A 17,562-nucleotide genomic window follows, 5' to 3' on the forward strand; every position below is an offset into this window, starting at 1 on the left:
CTGTTTCCAAAAACACCACAATAAAGACCATTTTTCTTTCTCTTTTATCTATCTTTCCTCCTGTGCTCCTGTAGAAAGTAACTCCAGCTCCAGCAACCAGCGGCGGAGATTTATGACCGGTGCTTCGGCTGTTACCAACGTGCTCCTGTTGATGCTGCCGTCGCTGCTTTCGGTGCTGCTCAACTCGCCGTCAGTGGCCTCGTTGGCACCGTCACCAAGGTTTTCCTCGATCGGAAGATAACTTCATCCCCGAGGAGACGAAAATGGAAAACGAATAAACGAAGACCAGCAGGAAGAAGAAAGAAAAAACTATCAGCATCTCGCAGTCGCTGGCCACCCGTCGTCGGGTGGCGAATCACGTATCTTAGTGGCTTTTATATTACGTTTTAGATTTTAATGAAGAAGTAAACCCACTTCCAATTCACCTCCCCCCTCCAAAAACTAGCAAGAGAGCAAACACTTTCTAGATTAAATTGAATGCCAAAGATATAAAAGAAGGAGCTGTAAATTTTGCGAGATTACAACCAACGACGGAGTGGAGGGGAGAAAAATTAATAACACTGGGTGCCATTCGGAGTGAGCGAGTCGAGTCAAGACAGAGTGAGAGGGTGCGAATCAAACTGTGAGATACGGTTCTGTACATAAATGTAAAATTTGTTTCTAAGTTTTAACGATACGATCCGAGGCTTGGAGTGCTTGGAAACAAAACCAAAAGTTTATCCTAAGTTGCTACTTAGAAAAAAACAAAAACAAATGAAAATCTAGACAAAAACAAGGTTGATAACATCGATCATTCAAGCGGTCTCGCAATTAATACATGTCAATTTATGAGAAAAGTTAAAGGAAAAGAAAGAAGAACAATGTTTCTACACAAAAAAAAACAGTATTACTTATCGTTGAACTAAACTATCAAACAAACAAACTGAAACAGACTAACTAATTCGTCATATCAGGTGGAAATACGCGTAAATACACACTTTTTAAACTACTTATTTATGTGACGGAAATTTCGCTCTTAAACTTAAAAAAAGTACATATTTATGGGAAAGCCAACAGCAGCTGCTGCAACGGCACTGCTGTCTACTCGGATTCAATGTGATTTTTTCCTTTGCAAGATAAATTAATTTCCCCTTAACTGGATTCGAAACGTCTCACATATTGAAAAAAACACTCGAAACATCATCAGTATTAGTCGACGAAGCTACATATGGCAGCAAATATCGAATCGAAACCAACACTTTGGGCTTCGAGATTCATTATCAGCCCTCATCAAATTTTACAGAGAAATCAAACTTTTCCCCCGAAGAAAGCCATATCAGCAGCAGCATCCTCCCCCATGCGAATCTTCGCTGCAAAAAAAAACAAAACGCATCTAGTCGATAAGATCATTTGTTAAGAATCCCCACAACAGAAAAAAAAAACAAGCAGAAAATGAAAATAAAAGAAGAGACTTCAATCCAAGTATATGACGTACATTCAGAATGCTACGAAGAATGTTTTGTTAATCCGAAAGAGATGGGAGCGCAAGGTCTTCTGTTTCGGAATTGAATGTGATGATTGTTGAGAAACTAATGGTGAAAATATGTTTCGTTTAGGTCATAACTATATTTTTTATGTTAATGTTTGAAAAATGATAAAAAAAAATCTGTAAGAAAATTTCCCCGCTTTGCCCCTCTCTCGAATGATAGACCGAGAGAGCGAGGAGAGGAAGAAGAAAAAATACAATTGAAATCCCCGTTCCGAGCCCAGAGAGAAGCAGAAGACCCCAAAATCTAGGCAAAATTTGTTGTTATCGATGAGGAGAAGAAGGGTTGGAACAATGAGCCGATTCGTTTATTTTATATTACCAAACGTCTTAGCAATAGGCGATAGGGTTGATTATTATTGTAAATAATTTTCATATGAATCAGATACGATTTAGTGTATTTTATTAATAAATGTATAAATTCATGAATCTTTTATCGTCGTCTTTGCCATTGATTGCGATCACAAATACCATCATCTAACTTTTCAATCAGGTAGTCAGGTAAGTCAACAGTCGATTTAGTTTCTAGGATAAAACTGTACATGATTATGGCAAGTCACTTTTGATAATATCACAGAAAACAGATATGGCTCCTATATTAACTTCTGTGTAAAACTTACTCAGGGGGCAGTATTCACATCCAGAACTATTTTGGGTGAATCTTCACGCAAAAATAACTACGCAATCTGTTAGTTAAATTGACAAGTTTTTTTACGTAGGACTACATTGTTTAAATAGTGAAAAACTAGGTCCAAATACGAAACATCAAAATCAACTGAATCTATGAATGCATAGTTGCACGATTGCTAGCTTCAGTCTATGATAATCCATGAACGAAAACACATCGAGAGCGCAGACCGCCATCTACGTCAAGATAATGGAGCTATACCCGGCAATATTCAACCGGTACTTGAATCAATGACGGCTCCGTTCCTCTAGCCTAATCGCAGAAAAACAACAAGTTCTTCAGTGAGCATATCTGCTGTTGGACGTTCGCAGTGAGAGTTTCACTTCCAAGAAGAGTGATTGCGTCTTCCAGCTGCTGGTCGTTTGCATTGGAGAAAAAGAAAACGAAAAGTGGACAACGATAGGGAACACTATACAATCATTATCTAAAGAACTATTAATATTATATCTCTGCAAATCGACGGTAAAAATCATTTAGTGCCAATCTGGAATAATTTGATTAGTTTTGTGCACTTTTCACTGTGCTAAATTCACACCAAATGAGCGCAAATAAAGCTAGCATTTGGTTGCATCGCGTCCAAGAAAAATATTCCGATGTGTATTTAATATCGTTGTTCATAAGGCGGACTTTCTAGAGCAAAACACGATCATTTGACAGTCTCGGTTGGAAACAGCTTTTATACTGGAATTTATTAAACATTTTTAGTGTAACTTCACAAATACATCAGGAACTTACATTCAGTATTTCTCGAGTTCACTCCGCAAATAATTCTACTTCTGCAATTTCTGACTCTTTTTTTTTTTTTTTTTAAATAACTATTCATTGGAATATGAGTTAAAATTAAATAATTAAGATTTAAATTGGGTGTTCAGCCACAAGTGGTGACTTTTCAGCCCTGTTATATATATATTATTTGGTTATTACCATGAAGACATTATTTGCTTCCGCAATTCTGAGATTATTGTGTAGGGAAAATTCTAAACCTACTTGTATTGTGTAATGGGGAAAAGGAACTTATATACTAACTTACTAACTAATACAGAGAGCGAATCGATTCAATTGAAGATTGCATCGATTTTTGTCGGAATTTGCTTATAATATTATGTGACATTACATCTAATGGTTCTATATTTGTGAGTCTGTGTAACTCATTTGTGCTAAACCAGGGAGGACGCTTCAAAATCATTTTCAGAATTTTATTCTGAATCCTTTGAAGCGTTTTCTTCCTGGTGGAACAACAACTTGACCAAATTGGTACCGTATAAAGCATGGCTGGTCTGAAAATTTGTTTATAAATTAACAGTTTGTTTTTTAGACAGAGCTTAGAATTTCTGTTTATAAGAGGATATAAACATTTAATATATTTATTACACTTTGCCTGGATTCCTTCAATGTGATCCTTGAAAGTGAGTTTTTTGTCATACGTTAAACCTAAGTATTTAGCTTGATCAGACCATGTCAATTCCAAGCCATTCAATTTAAGAATGTGATTATTGTTTGGTTTAAGAAAAGAAGCTCTTGGCTTGTGAGGAAAGATAATTAATTGCGTTTTTGCTGCATTTGGTTTAATTTTCCATTTTGACAGATAATCACTGAAAGTATTTAAACTTCTTTGTAGGCGACTGCAGATCACTCTTAGATTTCTACCTGTGGCTAACGACTTGTGTCGTCACAGAATAGCGATTTCTGACAACCAGCGGGTAGATTTGGAAGATCAGAAGTGAAAATATTATACAAGATTGGAGCTACGCTCGAACCCTGCGGAACACCGGCTCGTACGGGTAGCAATTCAGATTTACAATTCTGATAGTTAACCTGAAGAGTACGATCAATTAAATAATTTTGAATCATTTTGATCAAATAAATAGGAAACTGGAAATCAGACATTTTTGCTATTAAACCTTTGTGCCAAACACTGTCGAATGCTTTTTCTATGTCTAGAAGAGCAACTCCAGTGGATAACCCAGAAGATTTATTTGATTTTAGCATGTTCGTTACTCTGACAAGCTGATGAGTAGTTGAATGTTCATGACGAAATCCAAACTGCTCTGGTAAAAAAATTGAATTCTCATTTATATGAGTCATCATTCTCAACAAGATAATTTTTTCAAAAAGTTTACTGATAGAAGAAAGTAAGCTAATTGGGCGATAACTTGATGTTTCTGTTGGGTTTTTATCAGGTTTTAGGATAGGAATTACTTTAGCGTTTTTCCATCTTTTTGGGGAGTAAGCTAATGAAAAACACTTGTTGAAAATTTTAACCAGGAGTCTCAAGGCAACATCGGGAAGATTTTTAATAAGAATATTAAAAATTCCATCATTACCAGGAGCCTTCATGTTTTTGAGTTTCCTAATAATTGATTTAATTTCATCAAAATTCGTCTCAATAATGTCATCGTGTGATAACACTTGGGTTGAAATATGATCATACTTCAGTGAGACTTCATTTTCAATAGGACTCACAACGTTTAAATTAAAATTGTGGACACTCTCGAACTGCTGAGCTAGCTTTTGAGCTTTTTCACCATTTGTAAGAAGTATTTGATTTCCTTCCTTGAGAGCAGGAATTGGTTTCTGAGGTTTCTTAAGAACCCTAGAAAGTTTCCAGAAAGGTTTAGAATATGGTTTAATTTGTTCAACTTCTTTAGCGAAATTTTCATTTCGCAAAAGAGTAAATCTATGTTTAATTTCTTTTTGTAAATCCTTAACTATGTTTTTCATAGCAGGATCACGAGAACGTTGATATTGTCGGCGACGAACATTCTTCAACCGAATGAGCAGTTGAAGATTGTCATCGATGATAGGAGAATTTAATTTAGTTTGAGCTTTGGGAACTGAAAGATTTCTAGCTTCGATAATATAATGATTCAAATTGTCAATTGCTGTGTCGATGTCCGCAGAATTTTCTAAAATAGTTTCATGATCCACATGATTTTCAATGTGAGATCTGTAATCCAACCAATTAGCTCTATGATAGTTGAAAATAGAACTAATTGGATTAATTATAGCTTCGTTGGAAAGTCTGAATGTTACTGGAAGATGATCTGAGTCAAAGTCAGCATGAGTAATCGGTTCACTACAAATGTGACTTTGATCTGTTAGAACCAGATCAATTGTAGACGGGTTTTTCACGGAAGAGAAACAAGTAGGATTACTGGGATGAAGAACTGTGAAGTAACCAGCTGAGAGTTGATTATGAAGTATTTTACCATTACTGTTATTTTGCCTACAATTCCACTGGACATGCTTAGCATTTAAGTCCCCTATTACGAAAAATTTCGATCGATATCTTGTAAGTTTTTGCAAATCGCCTTTAAAGAAATTTAATTGTTCGCCGGTGCATTGGAATGGCAAATATGCTCCAGCGATGAAATAAATTCCATGAATGGTTTCAACTTCGATTCCCAAGCTTTCAATAACTTTAGTATTGAAAGAAGGTAAAATTCGATGTTTAATTTGCCGTTGGACAAAAATGGCAACTCCACCACCAATTCCAGTAAACCTGTCAAATCGATGAACCACATAATGTGGATTACTTTTCAATTTTACATTTGGTTTAAGAAAAGTTTCTGTCACAATGGCAATATGAATTTTGTGAACTTTGAGAAAATTATAAAATTCATCTTCACTCGATTTCAAAGATCGAGCATTCCAATTTAAAATATTCAAATAATTATTTAACATCACTGTTAAATTTTAAATTCATTATAATATTATTTGCAAATTTCCATCCGATTTGAAATGCTTCAAAAAGTGATGAAGTTGAATTCATTTGGATGATCATTTGAAAAAGTTGATCTTGTAGGTAGATCATTTTATTTTCAGTTATATCGCCTAAATCGACTTCATTTAAAGAAGCGAATGGCATTGAAGGAATATTTGTAGGTAGACTGCCATTGGAAGAAGATGATTTGGCCGGTCTACCTATTAATAAATTGTTTTCGTTAGAAGAAGAACTGCAAGGCGGTCCTGTGTTTTGATTATTTACATTAGAAGAAATAGGTGATAGATTTCTACCTAATATACCAGCATAACTGACATTAGAAGAAGATGATGACGAGGTCGATCTACCTGTCAATAAATTGTTTTCGTTAGAAGACGAATTGGCAGGCGTACCTGTTTTTTGTTTCGAAGAAATCAGTGCCGAATTAGGCGTGGCATTTGTAACGGTTTTCTGATTTTCAGGTATGTTCTGTAAATTTAAGGTCGTTGATTTGACTTGTTGTCGAAGCGAACGAGCGTTTAAAATTTTTTCCCTGACAGGACATTTCAAATAATTGGATTTATGATTTCCATTGCAATTTGAACATGAAAATTTATCAGTGGTTTCATTCGTTGGACAATCGTCTTTCGAATGCGATTTACCACAATTCAAACACCGTATATCCATATGACAATTTTTGGTTCCATGACCGAAGCCTTGGCAACGACGACATTGCGTTAAGTTTGCAATACGATTATGCCGTTTATAATGTTCCCAATGAATTTTAATGTGGGAAATGAAACGTACCTTTTCTAAAGTTTTCAAATTGTTTACATCACTTCGATTGAAGTGTATTAGGTAAAGTTCATGGGAAATTCCAGAGCGTGGTTTAGAAGTACCATTCGCTCTTTTTTTCATAAGTATTACTTGGGAAGGGGCAAAACCAAGCAATTCTTTTAGTTCATTTTTAATTTCATCAATACTTTGATCATTTGATAATCCTTTCAAGACAGCCTTGAAGGGTCTGTCTGATTTTATATCATATGAATAAAATTTATGAAGTTTCTCGGACAAATATCGAATAAGACGTTCGTAATCATCCAATCCATCCACCAAGACTCGACATTCTCCTCTTCGTCCGATTTGAAATGAGACTTTTACTTCCAGGAGAAAAGTAGAAACCTCAATCCGGAATGCTTTGAAGTCGGAAATCATCACCGTCACTGGTGGCATAGATTGATGTTTCTTCCCAGAACGACAAGCGTCCATTTTGGGAATTTTTGAAGAATTTTCTTCTATGTCGCTACAATCGGATTCAGGAAGAATCTCGTAAATATTGTTAGACGGCATAGAATCAACGGAAGGGAAATCCGTCCGTTGTCTTTTATTTTTACATTCAGATTCTATAAGATCGTGAATGTTATTAGAAAAATGTTGAATAACGGATTGTGATTTATTCCGTATTGAATTATTTTTAGCCTTAGGCTTGTTGCCTTTCCGGTTGGACGCAGGCATTTTGGAAATTAATGAAATTTTAAATTAAATTAACTAGGCTAAATTAGTCTTCGATTAGACTCCTAGCTAGCCTTAAAAAAGGCTGATTAATTTCTTAGTCACTCTTTGTATCACTTAGTTAGTGATTCAGGTAGCCTTGAAAAAGACTGAAGCCTTGAATCAATGAAACTCTAGGTAGCCAGAAAAAAATTCCAGGAGCCAAGAGCTATACGCGTGCGGTGCGAACGACTGTTCAACACCGACTGTTCTGACTCTTTATGCCAGTGACATCCTACCATAAATGATTTCTGTTAGACAGATGAACACGTGATATAATAGTCTGCATGTTAGGTATAGTTTAGGTTATGAATTCATTTTCGTAGGTTATACAAGTTTTCGTTTAGTTACTTTAGATTATACAATTCAATAGGTAACTCGTTATTCTAGTTAGATAGATTAGCTTATACTAGGATCGGTATAGATTAAACAATTTTATATTTTATTAAAAATGTAATATATAAATTCACGTATTAGCAGGTGATTTTGATCAACAAAACAACAGATCTTCGTTCACTGGTTGATTCACCGGTTGGTTTGCTTCGTGATTTCTAATCTAACGTTGACCACCGTAGATTCCGACTGCAAACCATGAAGATGTGAGCACACTTATGCACTGACTCAGACTGGTTTTACTTCTACTTCTTTTGTTGAGTGTTTGCCTTCGCTACCGTCGCCGTTCGTCATTTGACAATTATCGATCGGGGAGCATTCGGAGCTCACGTTACTATCCGTTTGGTTACAGCGGTTTTTAACAATCGTAGAGAATTCCACAATTTGGCCCTTCTTGAAGCCCTCGATAACATTTTCCATTATTTTTCAAACTTAAAACTTCTTTTCTGTACTTTCTACAATTACTTCTATAATTTCTATTCTTGCTGTACTTTTCATACCTGCACCTGTTCCTGTATTATCTGTACTTGTTATTATACTATTTGTGCTTGTTACTGCACTTTCAGTATTTTTTTTCTCAAGTTTTTGCATTTTTTTCGCCTGTTTCTGTGCCCTCTACACTTTTTCCTGTGCGTTCTGGACTTGTTCTTCTTGTTTCTGTACCTGAGCTGCCCCGGCGAACTTCGTATCACTCATAAATTATTTTTGGATGGAATTTTTTTATAAAAGTCGGTTTCAGAAGATCGTGATCATGATTGCTGGCGATCAAAGAAGTAAAATGGTATAAGTATTTTTCTCACACTATTGAATCCTTCATGCTCCGTCAATCATCTTGCAATGATGGCAAGTGAAATACATCCTAAAGTCGAAACAGTTTGTGCGCAAGGAAGTGAATCGTTTCGAAGAGGTAGAACATGTCGATGAGTTTTGAAATGTTGGCTCTATCCATGTAATGTCTTAAAAAGAAGTAAAAAGGATGGCTCGAGTATATCGTACGAAACCGTTTGAGTACTCAGCAAAACCCGATGTTTAGAGAATATATGCACAAGAACGTATCAAATGTGTTAATATAATTTGGATCGTGGCTGGGCCAATTGAAGACGTTTGGGACAAAAGGCTGCCCAAACTTATTTGAAATAATTCACAAATTTGGAGGTAGCTTTGTAAAAAATACGCACAAAATTCGTCCAAAGTAGCCTTCGGTTTTGGATGCATATTAGGTGCCGACAATTACGCTATTCTCCAGAGAAGGCAGCCATCAACTATTAATGTTGCTTGTGCTTACAATAACCCATAAATGCATATTTTTACTGAGTTACTTGAAAATTTCGTAAAATAAATTATTTCTAACATTTATTGCTGTTGAAATTTTGGTGAGAGAAGTACTGAAATGTGTAATATATTTCAAGAGTGCATTGTAATAAAATCGGCTTGTATTTGAATTTTTCATAAAATATATTTGAAATTATTCAAAAGATAAGGTTCATCATTTCCAATATTTGTCGTTTCAGCTGTATTTTTTCCTTATATGCTATTTCTAATGCTTTGTTGTGGCGTCGCTGCTTTTCGAGATTCAACTTTTATGTTTCAATCATGCTATCCAATGTTTTTTTAATTCTTCTGATATTGTATCCATAATCTTTCATTTTGCTATGAATTTTGCTAAAAGCATCCACCGTTTCGTGTTTTTTTTATCAGTAACTTGCTGTTTCATCAAATCCATCACGGAACGACCGAAATTAGCTCTGCGCCTAATTCGTATTACTGTTTTTGAATTAGTTGATTTTAACAACATAATGTCCAAACTAACTATTTGTTGCGTCTAGCAACGATTTCCGAGCTTTTAATAACGTTTTATTTCGAAACTGGTATATTAAATTTCTCCTGCAAGGCAAATTATAGTTGTAACTACCAATATAAGATTCATTTCTTCAAGCTACTTACGTTTAGTGGGTTTCAGTATTCAATTTACCCGATGTTTAAATGTAATGCTTACACACAATTATCTGAGTTAGAGCAACTATAATTAGGTTTAAGAAGGACATTGAAAGTATTTGAAGCGAGGATTTGTGCGATCTACTGAACCTAACCTTCAATTTCACCTGACAGAATTTTTGCCGATGTTAGTCATAAGAAATATGAATATAAATGTAATATGTGATTACCTCTCTACAAAAATTTATAAAGTTCAATGTAACATGCGCGAATCTTAATTTAAACAATTCAACTTTCGATAGTAATAACGAGATTTCCAACGTGATCTAACACACCGAACGTTCGCTGAAGAAATGGTTTTACATATCATTCCTGCGGTTTGACAGTTTGGTTTCCGTTGTTCTGTCGATCAATCTCGAGACAAGGTTGCTGTACGTCGAGGTGCGCTGCACTCGAGGGGTTTTGCGCAACACTATTACTTTAGGGGCTGTCCATAAAAGACGTCACGCCGCAAGGGGGAGGGGGGTGTTTCATAAAACGTGACCTTTTGTGACAGGGGGAAGGGGGGGAGGTTTTTGGAATGTGACGTCCAATATTTTCAATGAGCGCATTTTTGAAATACCTAGTTATATTACTGCTTTGCCCTATTTCCTGAAAAAATCTCCACAATAAACGTTTACATTCTATAGGAAAACCTGTATTTGTTGATGTAAAAGCTTCTTCTTGTAAATTCGGAAATGAATGATGCAGGAAATCTGTTGTTCTGTTGTGATCAGCAAAGGTGCACGGAGGAGCGAGTAAATTAGCGAAATTAATAAATTTTGCCTTATATGAGTAAAAAATAAAAAGATGCCTTCAATCGGTTTAACTTAAGTTATGCACTGACAATTTTTTCAGTAATTTGATTTTCTAGCATTGATAATAGTATATCATGAGAATTTCTCTTATCTGATTCTGATGCAGTTTATTCAATTTTACTCCATTCGAAAAAGGGCGGGAGATCAACGATTTTAGACGTAGATCATGTCATGTCTTATCTTGATCATATGTGATTTTCCTCCGCCAACATCAAAGCTTATCGAATCATCCAATGGTTGAGCTTACATAAATCAAGAATGATTTTAGCTCAAAAACACTACCCATTGTGTGACGGAAGATCAGTACCGGTATTGATCGATGTGATTTAAAATTCACTGATCAACTGACCATGAAAAGATTCTCCAGCAGTGATCTCGTTTTGATGAGGTTTTGGTCTTTATTTTCTCAGCCCTGTATGCTACAATAAGGAAATATTATTCTTTACCTAAAACTATATTATATCTTTGTACCCCTAGGAGGAATAAAACAGATGATTTAAATGTTTCATCCATTCCAACCAAATACTTTTGTTAAATTATATATTTGATATTAATAAAATATTTCTGATGATTTTGTAGTTTTAGGGATATTTTTCAATCCAATGACAGCATGAAATGGGGAGTCAAAAATCGTCAAAAAAAGCGTGACGTCTTTTATGGGCAGCCCCTTAGTTAAAATTGAGAATTTACTTTGCTGAAAAAAACTCTTATTTTTAAAGGATGTTTTAGTTGGCGAATATCCTAGACACAATCCAGCAATATTTCAATTCAACACGAAATTCTCATTGACAACTAATTTTTTGACTAAAATCAGGAAATTTGTCTCTATTTTTCTATCACCCTCATTACTGAAGGACAGCACAAAGAAAACCAAAATGAAATTGGTTTTATTAACAAGTTTTTTAGCCAAAAACTCATGAGAAGTGTCAAAGCAAAACAATCCACCAAAAAGCTAAGAAGGACAGTCTGGTTGAAACTGCTTGCAAGTTGTTTTGATGTTTTTCGCATGTATTACGTTATATCCATATTTAAATTTCTACACCGATATGTAAAAATGCCGTAAACTCTTAGTGGAAAGTGTATTTATTCAGAATTGGTGCGCATTCGAGGCGATTGTGCGTAATAATGTGTTTACATGAAACAGTGAAGTGAGTTTCTAATTGTATATGTCAAATGATGTTTTTTTGTATCTTTCAACCTTCCGGGCCACGCCGTCCGGTGTGCTACTTGTATTCGGCTTTTGTTTTCCGAGTGCTCAAAGTTTTCAGTGAGAGAGTCGATTTCGCGAAGTCGAATGAAGAAAACAGCGATTTAGCAGAAAAAAATTTACAGAGAAGTTTATGTTTCGTTTATGTCTTTTTCTCCAATACAACATCTTTTTTATACCTGCGAATATAGAAAAGACAACGGCGACTGAAAAATTCTTTTCGGTAGTCATGTGCCATCTAGTGGCTAGTAGCCATAACGGTATTAACGTTTTTTCGGTGACAGTGCGCCATATAGCTGCAAATTGCAGAAGCCAATTCAACCATTTATGTTGGTTGAAAACAACGTTCTATTTCTCAAATTCAACTAAAGACTATAAGGATCAGCTCCATGGGGTTGTCGAACCATTGATGTGGAACAAGGCAACCATAATTTCTAATGATCTACAATCAAACAGTTCAATCAATCGTCACACTTTTGAATCCGCAACTGCACGAGAGTCTTGATTAGGAACCAACACCGAACATTGTTTGTTTTATAGCCGACGAAATTGCGCCAATATCCCAAATGTACGTAATTATATCTTCGTACATACTTCCGATACGATTTTGATTTAAAGCTTTCCATTCGTCAAACTTGTGTTCAAGTTTTGTATGCAAGCAGTTTTTTTATACACAGCAAAAAAAGTTGTAATAATCCTCGATGTAATTTCTACTAATGTGCTTGAAATAAAGACGTAATAGTTAATTGGATACAATATTACATTTTTTCATAAGTGATAATATCCTAATCTTCTATTATTACAACAAAGCAACGTACTGAATTTATAAACATCAAACTGTTTGAATCTTGTATGCAAATCGACATAATATCACAATCGAAGTTATATAGTAAACAATTTTCATCAAATAATGTAATATCAAGCATGAGAACGTTGCTATAATAATAAGTTTTATTACACGCTTGGATTTATTAACTCGTTGAAATTAATGCACATCTATACCCTAAAAATTGTGTGATGTTACACTATTGCGCGCATTAATGAATTAAAGTGTTTTTTCCCCAGTGCAATGCTGTTTGTGTCAGACTTTGTGGGCCTTTCGTGAGCTAAGAGCTAAGTTCGTAAGTTAAGGGAAAACGGGAATTTTCCCGTTTTCTGGGTTAGTAATATGATATATTTTGTAATGAAGAATATCATTATCGCTATAACTGCCACGGATTTAATGTTCAGAAAATTATTCATACTAATTTTCCCTAATATAACCTCTATTTCCAGCGCCGGTATCAGAGTTCGATGTTTTTTCTTTCAATAAATCAAATGGCAATGAAACACCGTCAGAATATTGCATTTATGCTCGAAAATACAAAACCAGAGCAATCTACGCCACCAGTGCTTTTCAATGAAAAACGGCATTAGTAATGCATTTAAAAGAATGCAAGTTATGCGTGTTCGCTTGTAGCTGAGCTTCCAACCCACTGCAGTTGATAGCAGTAAAGATCGAAACTGAGTTATTTTTGGTTTCAAACGAAACTGTTCCATAGATTTTCACAAAAATAATAAATCAGAATTGCAACCGCTAACGTATTATGCATTGCACATTGATCGTAATGCAAGCTACTGCATGACCAAATTTTTTGTGATTTTCAAGCAATATAAAAGAAAAAAATGTGTCTAATTTTGGCATTCGTTTTATCCTATCTTATATGTTTTGTTTTCATATAAAAACCCACATTTTATGTTTTTGTAAATGTTTAAAATAGGTTCATAATAATACCTATATTCACGAAATACATCGTTTGAAATTACGTTGTTTTAAATCACATTGTTTGCGATCACATCAATTGCCGTCACGCAATTTTTCATTACGTCGTGCTACATTACAATAAGTACAGTACATCTCCTTAATAACATCAATACTCATACGTCGTTTCAATAAGGCTCATAGATGTGCTATATTACAACAATCTACTTAAACAATGATGTGCAGCAGCGATTTTGAGGTGATATCACAATTTATTTTTTTCTGTGTAGCGTTAAGTTTCTCTACCATTCTGAGATTTCGGTTGAAGCAATAAACTTTTTCTCATTATCAATCGAGTTCATATTATATAAATAAATAAATAAATAAATAAATAAATATAAATATATATATATATATATATATATATATATATATATATATATATATATATATATATATATATATATATATATATATATATATATATATATATATATATATATATATATATATATATATATATATATATATATATATATATATATATATATATATATATTAATCTTAGCACTCAAAATTTACCTGGGTAGTTGTCAATTTCTCAGGAGAAAACGACATAACATCTTTTTGTAATAACTATGTATTGTAATATGAGTTAAAATAAATTATTAAGATTTAAATTGTGTGGTGACTTTTCAGCCCTATTATATATATGATTTGGGAAAATTCTAAACCTACTTGTATTGTGTAATGGGGAAAAGGAACTTATATACTAACTTACTAACTAATACAGAGAGCGAATCGATTCGATTGAAGATTGCATGGTTCTATATTTGTGAGTCTGTGTAACTTATTTGTACTAAACCAGGGAGGACGCTTCAAAATCATTTTCAGACTTTTATTCTGAATCCTTTGAAGCGTTTTCTTCCTGGTGGAACCACAACTTGACCAAATTGGTACTGCATAAAGCATGGCTGGTCTGAAAATTTGTTTATAAATTAACAATTTGTTTTTTAGACAGAGCTTAGAATTTCTGTTTATAAGAGGATATAAACATTTAATATATTTTTTACATTTTGCCTGGATTCCTTCAATGTGATCCTTGAAAGTAAGTTTTTTGTCATAGATTAAACCTAAGTATTTAGCTTGATCAGACAATGTCAATTCCAAGCCATTTAATTTGAGAATGTGATTATTGTTTGATTTAAGAGAAGAAGCTTTTGGCTTATGAGGAAAAATAATTAATTGCGTTTTTGCTGCATTTGGTTTAATTTTCCATTTTGACAGATAATCACTGAAAATATTTAAACTTCTTTGTAGGCGACTGCAGATCACTCTTAGATTTCTACCTGTGGCTAACAGACTTGTGTCGTCACAGAATAGCGATTTCTGACAACCAACGGGTAGAATTGGAAGATCAGAAGTGAAAATATTATACAAGATTGGAGCTACACTCGATCCCTGCGGAACACCGGCTCGTACGGGTAGCAATTCAGATTTACAATTCTGATAGCTAACCTGAAGAGTACGATCAGTTAAATAGTTTTGAATCATTTTGATCAAATAAATAGGAAACTGGAAATCAGACATTTTTGCTATTAAACCTTTGTGCCAAACACTGTCGAATGATTTTCTATGTCTAGAAGAGCAACTCCAGAAGATTTATTTGCTTTTATCATGTTCGTTACTCTTACAAGTTGATGAGTAGTTGAATGTTCATGACGAAATCCAAACTGCTCTGGTAAAAAAATTGGATTCTCATTTAAAGGGTGATTTTTTAAGAGCTTGAGAACTTTTTTAAACAATAAAACGCATAAAATTTGCAAAATCTCATCGGTTCTTTATTTTAAACGTTAGATTGGTACATGACATTTACTTTTTGAAGATAATTTCATTTAAATGTTGACCACGGCTGCGTCTTAGGTGGTCCATTCGGAAAGTCCAATTTTGGGCAACTTTTTCGAGCATTTCGGCCGGAATAGCCCGAATTTCTTCGGAAATGTTGTCTTCCAAAGCTGGAATAGTTACTGGCTTATTTCTGTAGACTTTAGACTTGACGTAGCCTCACAAAAAATAGTCTAAAGGCGTCAAATCGCATGATCTTGGTGGCCAACTTACCGGTCCATTTCTTGAGATGAATTGTTCTCCGAAGTTTTCCCTCAAAATGGCCATAGAATCGCGAGCTGTGTGGCATGTAGCGCCATCTTGTTGAAACCACATGTCAACCAAGTTCAGTTCTTCCATTTTTGGCAACAAAAAGTTTGTTAGCATCGAACGATAGCGATCGCCATTCACTGTAACGTTGCGTCCAACAGCATCTTTGAAAAAATACGGTCCAATGATTCCACCAGCGTACAAACCACACCAAACAGTGCATTTTTCGGGATGCATGGGCAGTTCTTGAACGGCTTCTGGTTGCTCTTCACTCCAAATGCGGCAATTTTGCTTATTTACGTAGCCATTCAACCAGAAATGAGCCTCATCGCTGAACAAAATTTGTCGATAAAAAAGCGGATTTTCCGAATGGACCACCTAAGACGCAGCCGCGGTCAACATTTAAATGAAATTATCTTCAAAAAGTAAATGTCATGTACCAATCTAACGTTTAAAATAAAGAACCGATGAGATTTTGCAAATTTTATGCGTTTTATTGTTTAAAAAAGTTCTCAAGCTCTTAAAAAATCACCCTTTATATGAGACATCATTCTCAACAAGGTTATTTTTTTTTCAAAAAGCTCACTGATAGAAGAAAGTAAGCTAATTGGTCGATAACTTGATGTTTCTGCTGGGTTTTTATCAGGTTTGAGGATAGGAAAAAACGACATAACATGGTATTTCATTCGAGCTTGCATGACACAAGATTAGAGCATACCAATTAAAGCTTGCAATCGTTTTACGGCACTTTTTGTCTTGTTGCCTAGCAGCAACCTACTTCTAGCATGCTACGCGTAGGACTGAAACGTTAGCTATAATTTTGCTTCTATTTATAGATTCACGTGCTTCCAACAGCATCGCTTTTGCATCGATTGACCGATCAGAGTGATGCTTTCCCTTTGATATATCGCTTACTCCTTCAAAACCGTCGTCTATGGCAGGGAAATCCGGTTTGTCGGAGATTTTTAGCAGACAAAATAGGAGTCGCGTTCGAATTCATTCGAGTGAAAACAAGAATGGCTTATTCGTATTCGTTCGAAAGTATTCGTTCGTTGTATGGTCGATACGGACGTAAACAAGAATGAGGGTGATTGGCTTCGGTTGACGTCGGTAGTACTGATTTTCAGCATAAGTAGGCGGATAATGCTTAAGTGATTAATTTTTATTGAATTTTCATGAAAACTGTAAACAATTGTCCACATTGATAAAATCATTTTTTCGGCTGATGTAATATAATCGGCGGCATGATTAAAATGTTATAAACGGCTGTCAAAATTATCGGTGACGGCGGTGCACAGGTCTACTACTAATGAGATGACTATTAGTACAAGACATCTATTGAACACCTTGTGGTTTCTAAATACAATACCATAAAATATTCACAGTTCGCAATTTACAGATAATCTGTGTATCTGGCATTACTGCTTTTTATTTGCGTGCGATGATGTTTCTCGCACGCAAAGTCGCATGCAAAGATAATTTTCAATGTACTTTCATGTATGAAAGCTTCGGTATCAAGTTTAAAGCTGTGTTGTACGATTCTTTGAGAAACCATCCTAATAAATCATATTAAATATTCAAACGAAAATTCCTAGACCTTTGAACAAATCTCACCAATAATCAAAAACTTAACATTTCTATTTCCACGATTGGATAGAAAAAAACCACCATTCCATAAGCTGTTTCGATTACAAGCCACCAAAAACCGAATACCTAAGCTTTGCAACTTGCACGCAACTGCGGCCGGTTCGCATCAAACATGAATACTTTAGAATGCAAGAAAAAGCTCATTTTCATAAACACTTCAA

The 17,562-nt window shown here is 34.8% G+C and overlaps 1 protein-coding gene across 1 annotated transcript in view; it reads left to right on the forward strand.

Annotated features, from left to right (window-relative positions):
• Positions 1 to 1,959, forward strand: part of LOC131432117 (uncharacterized) — a 40,439-nt gene extending 38,480 nt beyond the window's left edge. Inside the window, exon 6 of the mRNA XM_058598208.1 lies at positions 75 to 1,959. Within this exon, the coding sequence (XP_058454191.1) occupies positions 75 to 241 (167 nt within the window). The 3' untranslated portion in view covers positions 242 to 1,959. The remainder of the gene's footprint in view (positions 1 to 74) is intronic.
• Positions 1,960 to 17,562: the final 15,603 nt, after the last annotated feature.

The sequence above is a fragment of the Malaya genurostris genome, chromosome 2, assembly GCF_030247185.1.
Source record: "Malaya genurostris strain Urasoe2022 chromosome 2, Malgen_1.1, whole genome shotgun sequence".
NCBI lineage: Eukaryota > Metazoa > Arthropoda > Insecta > Diptera > Culicidae > Malaya > Malaya genurostris.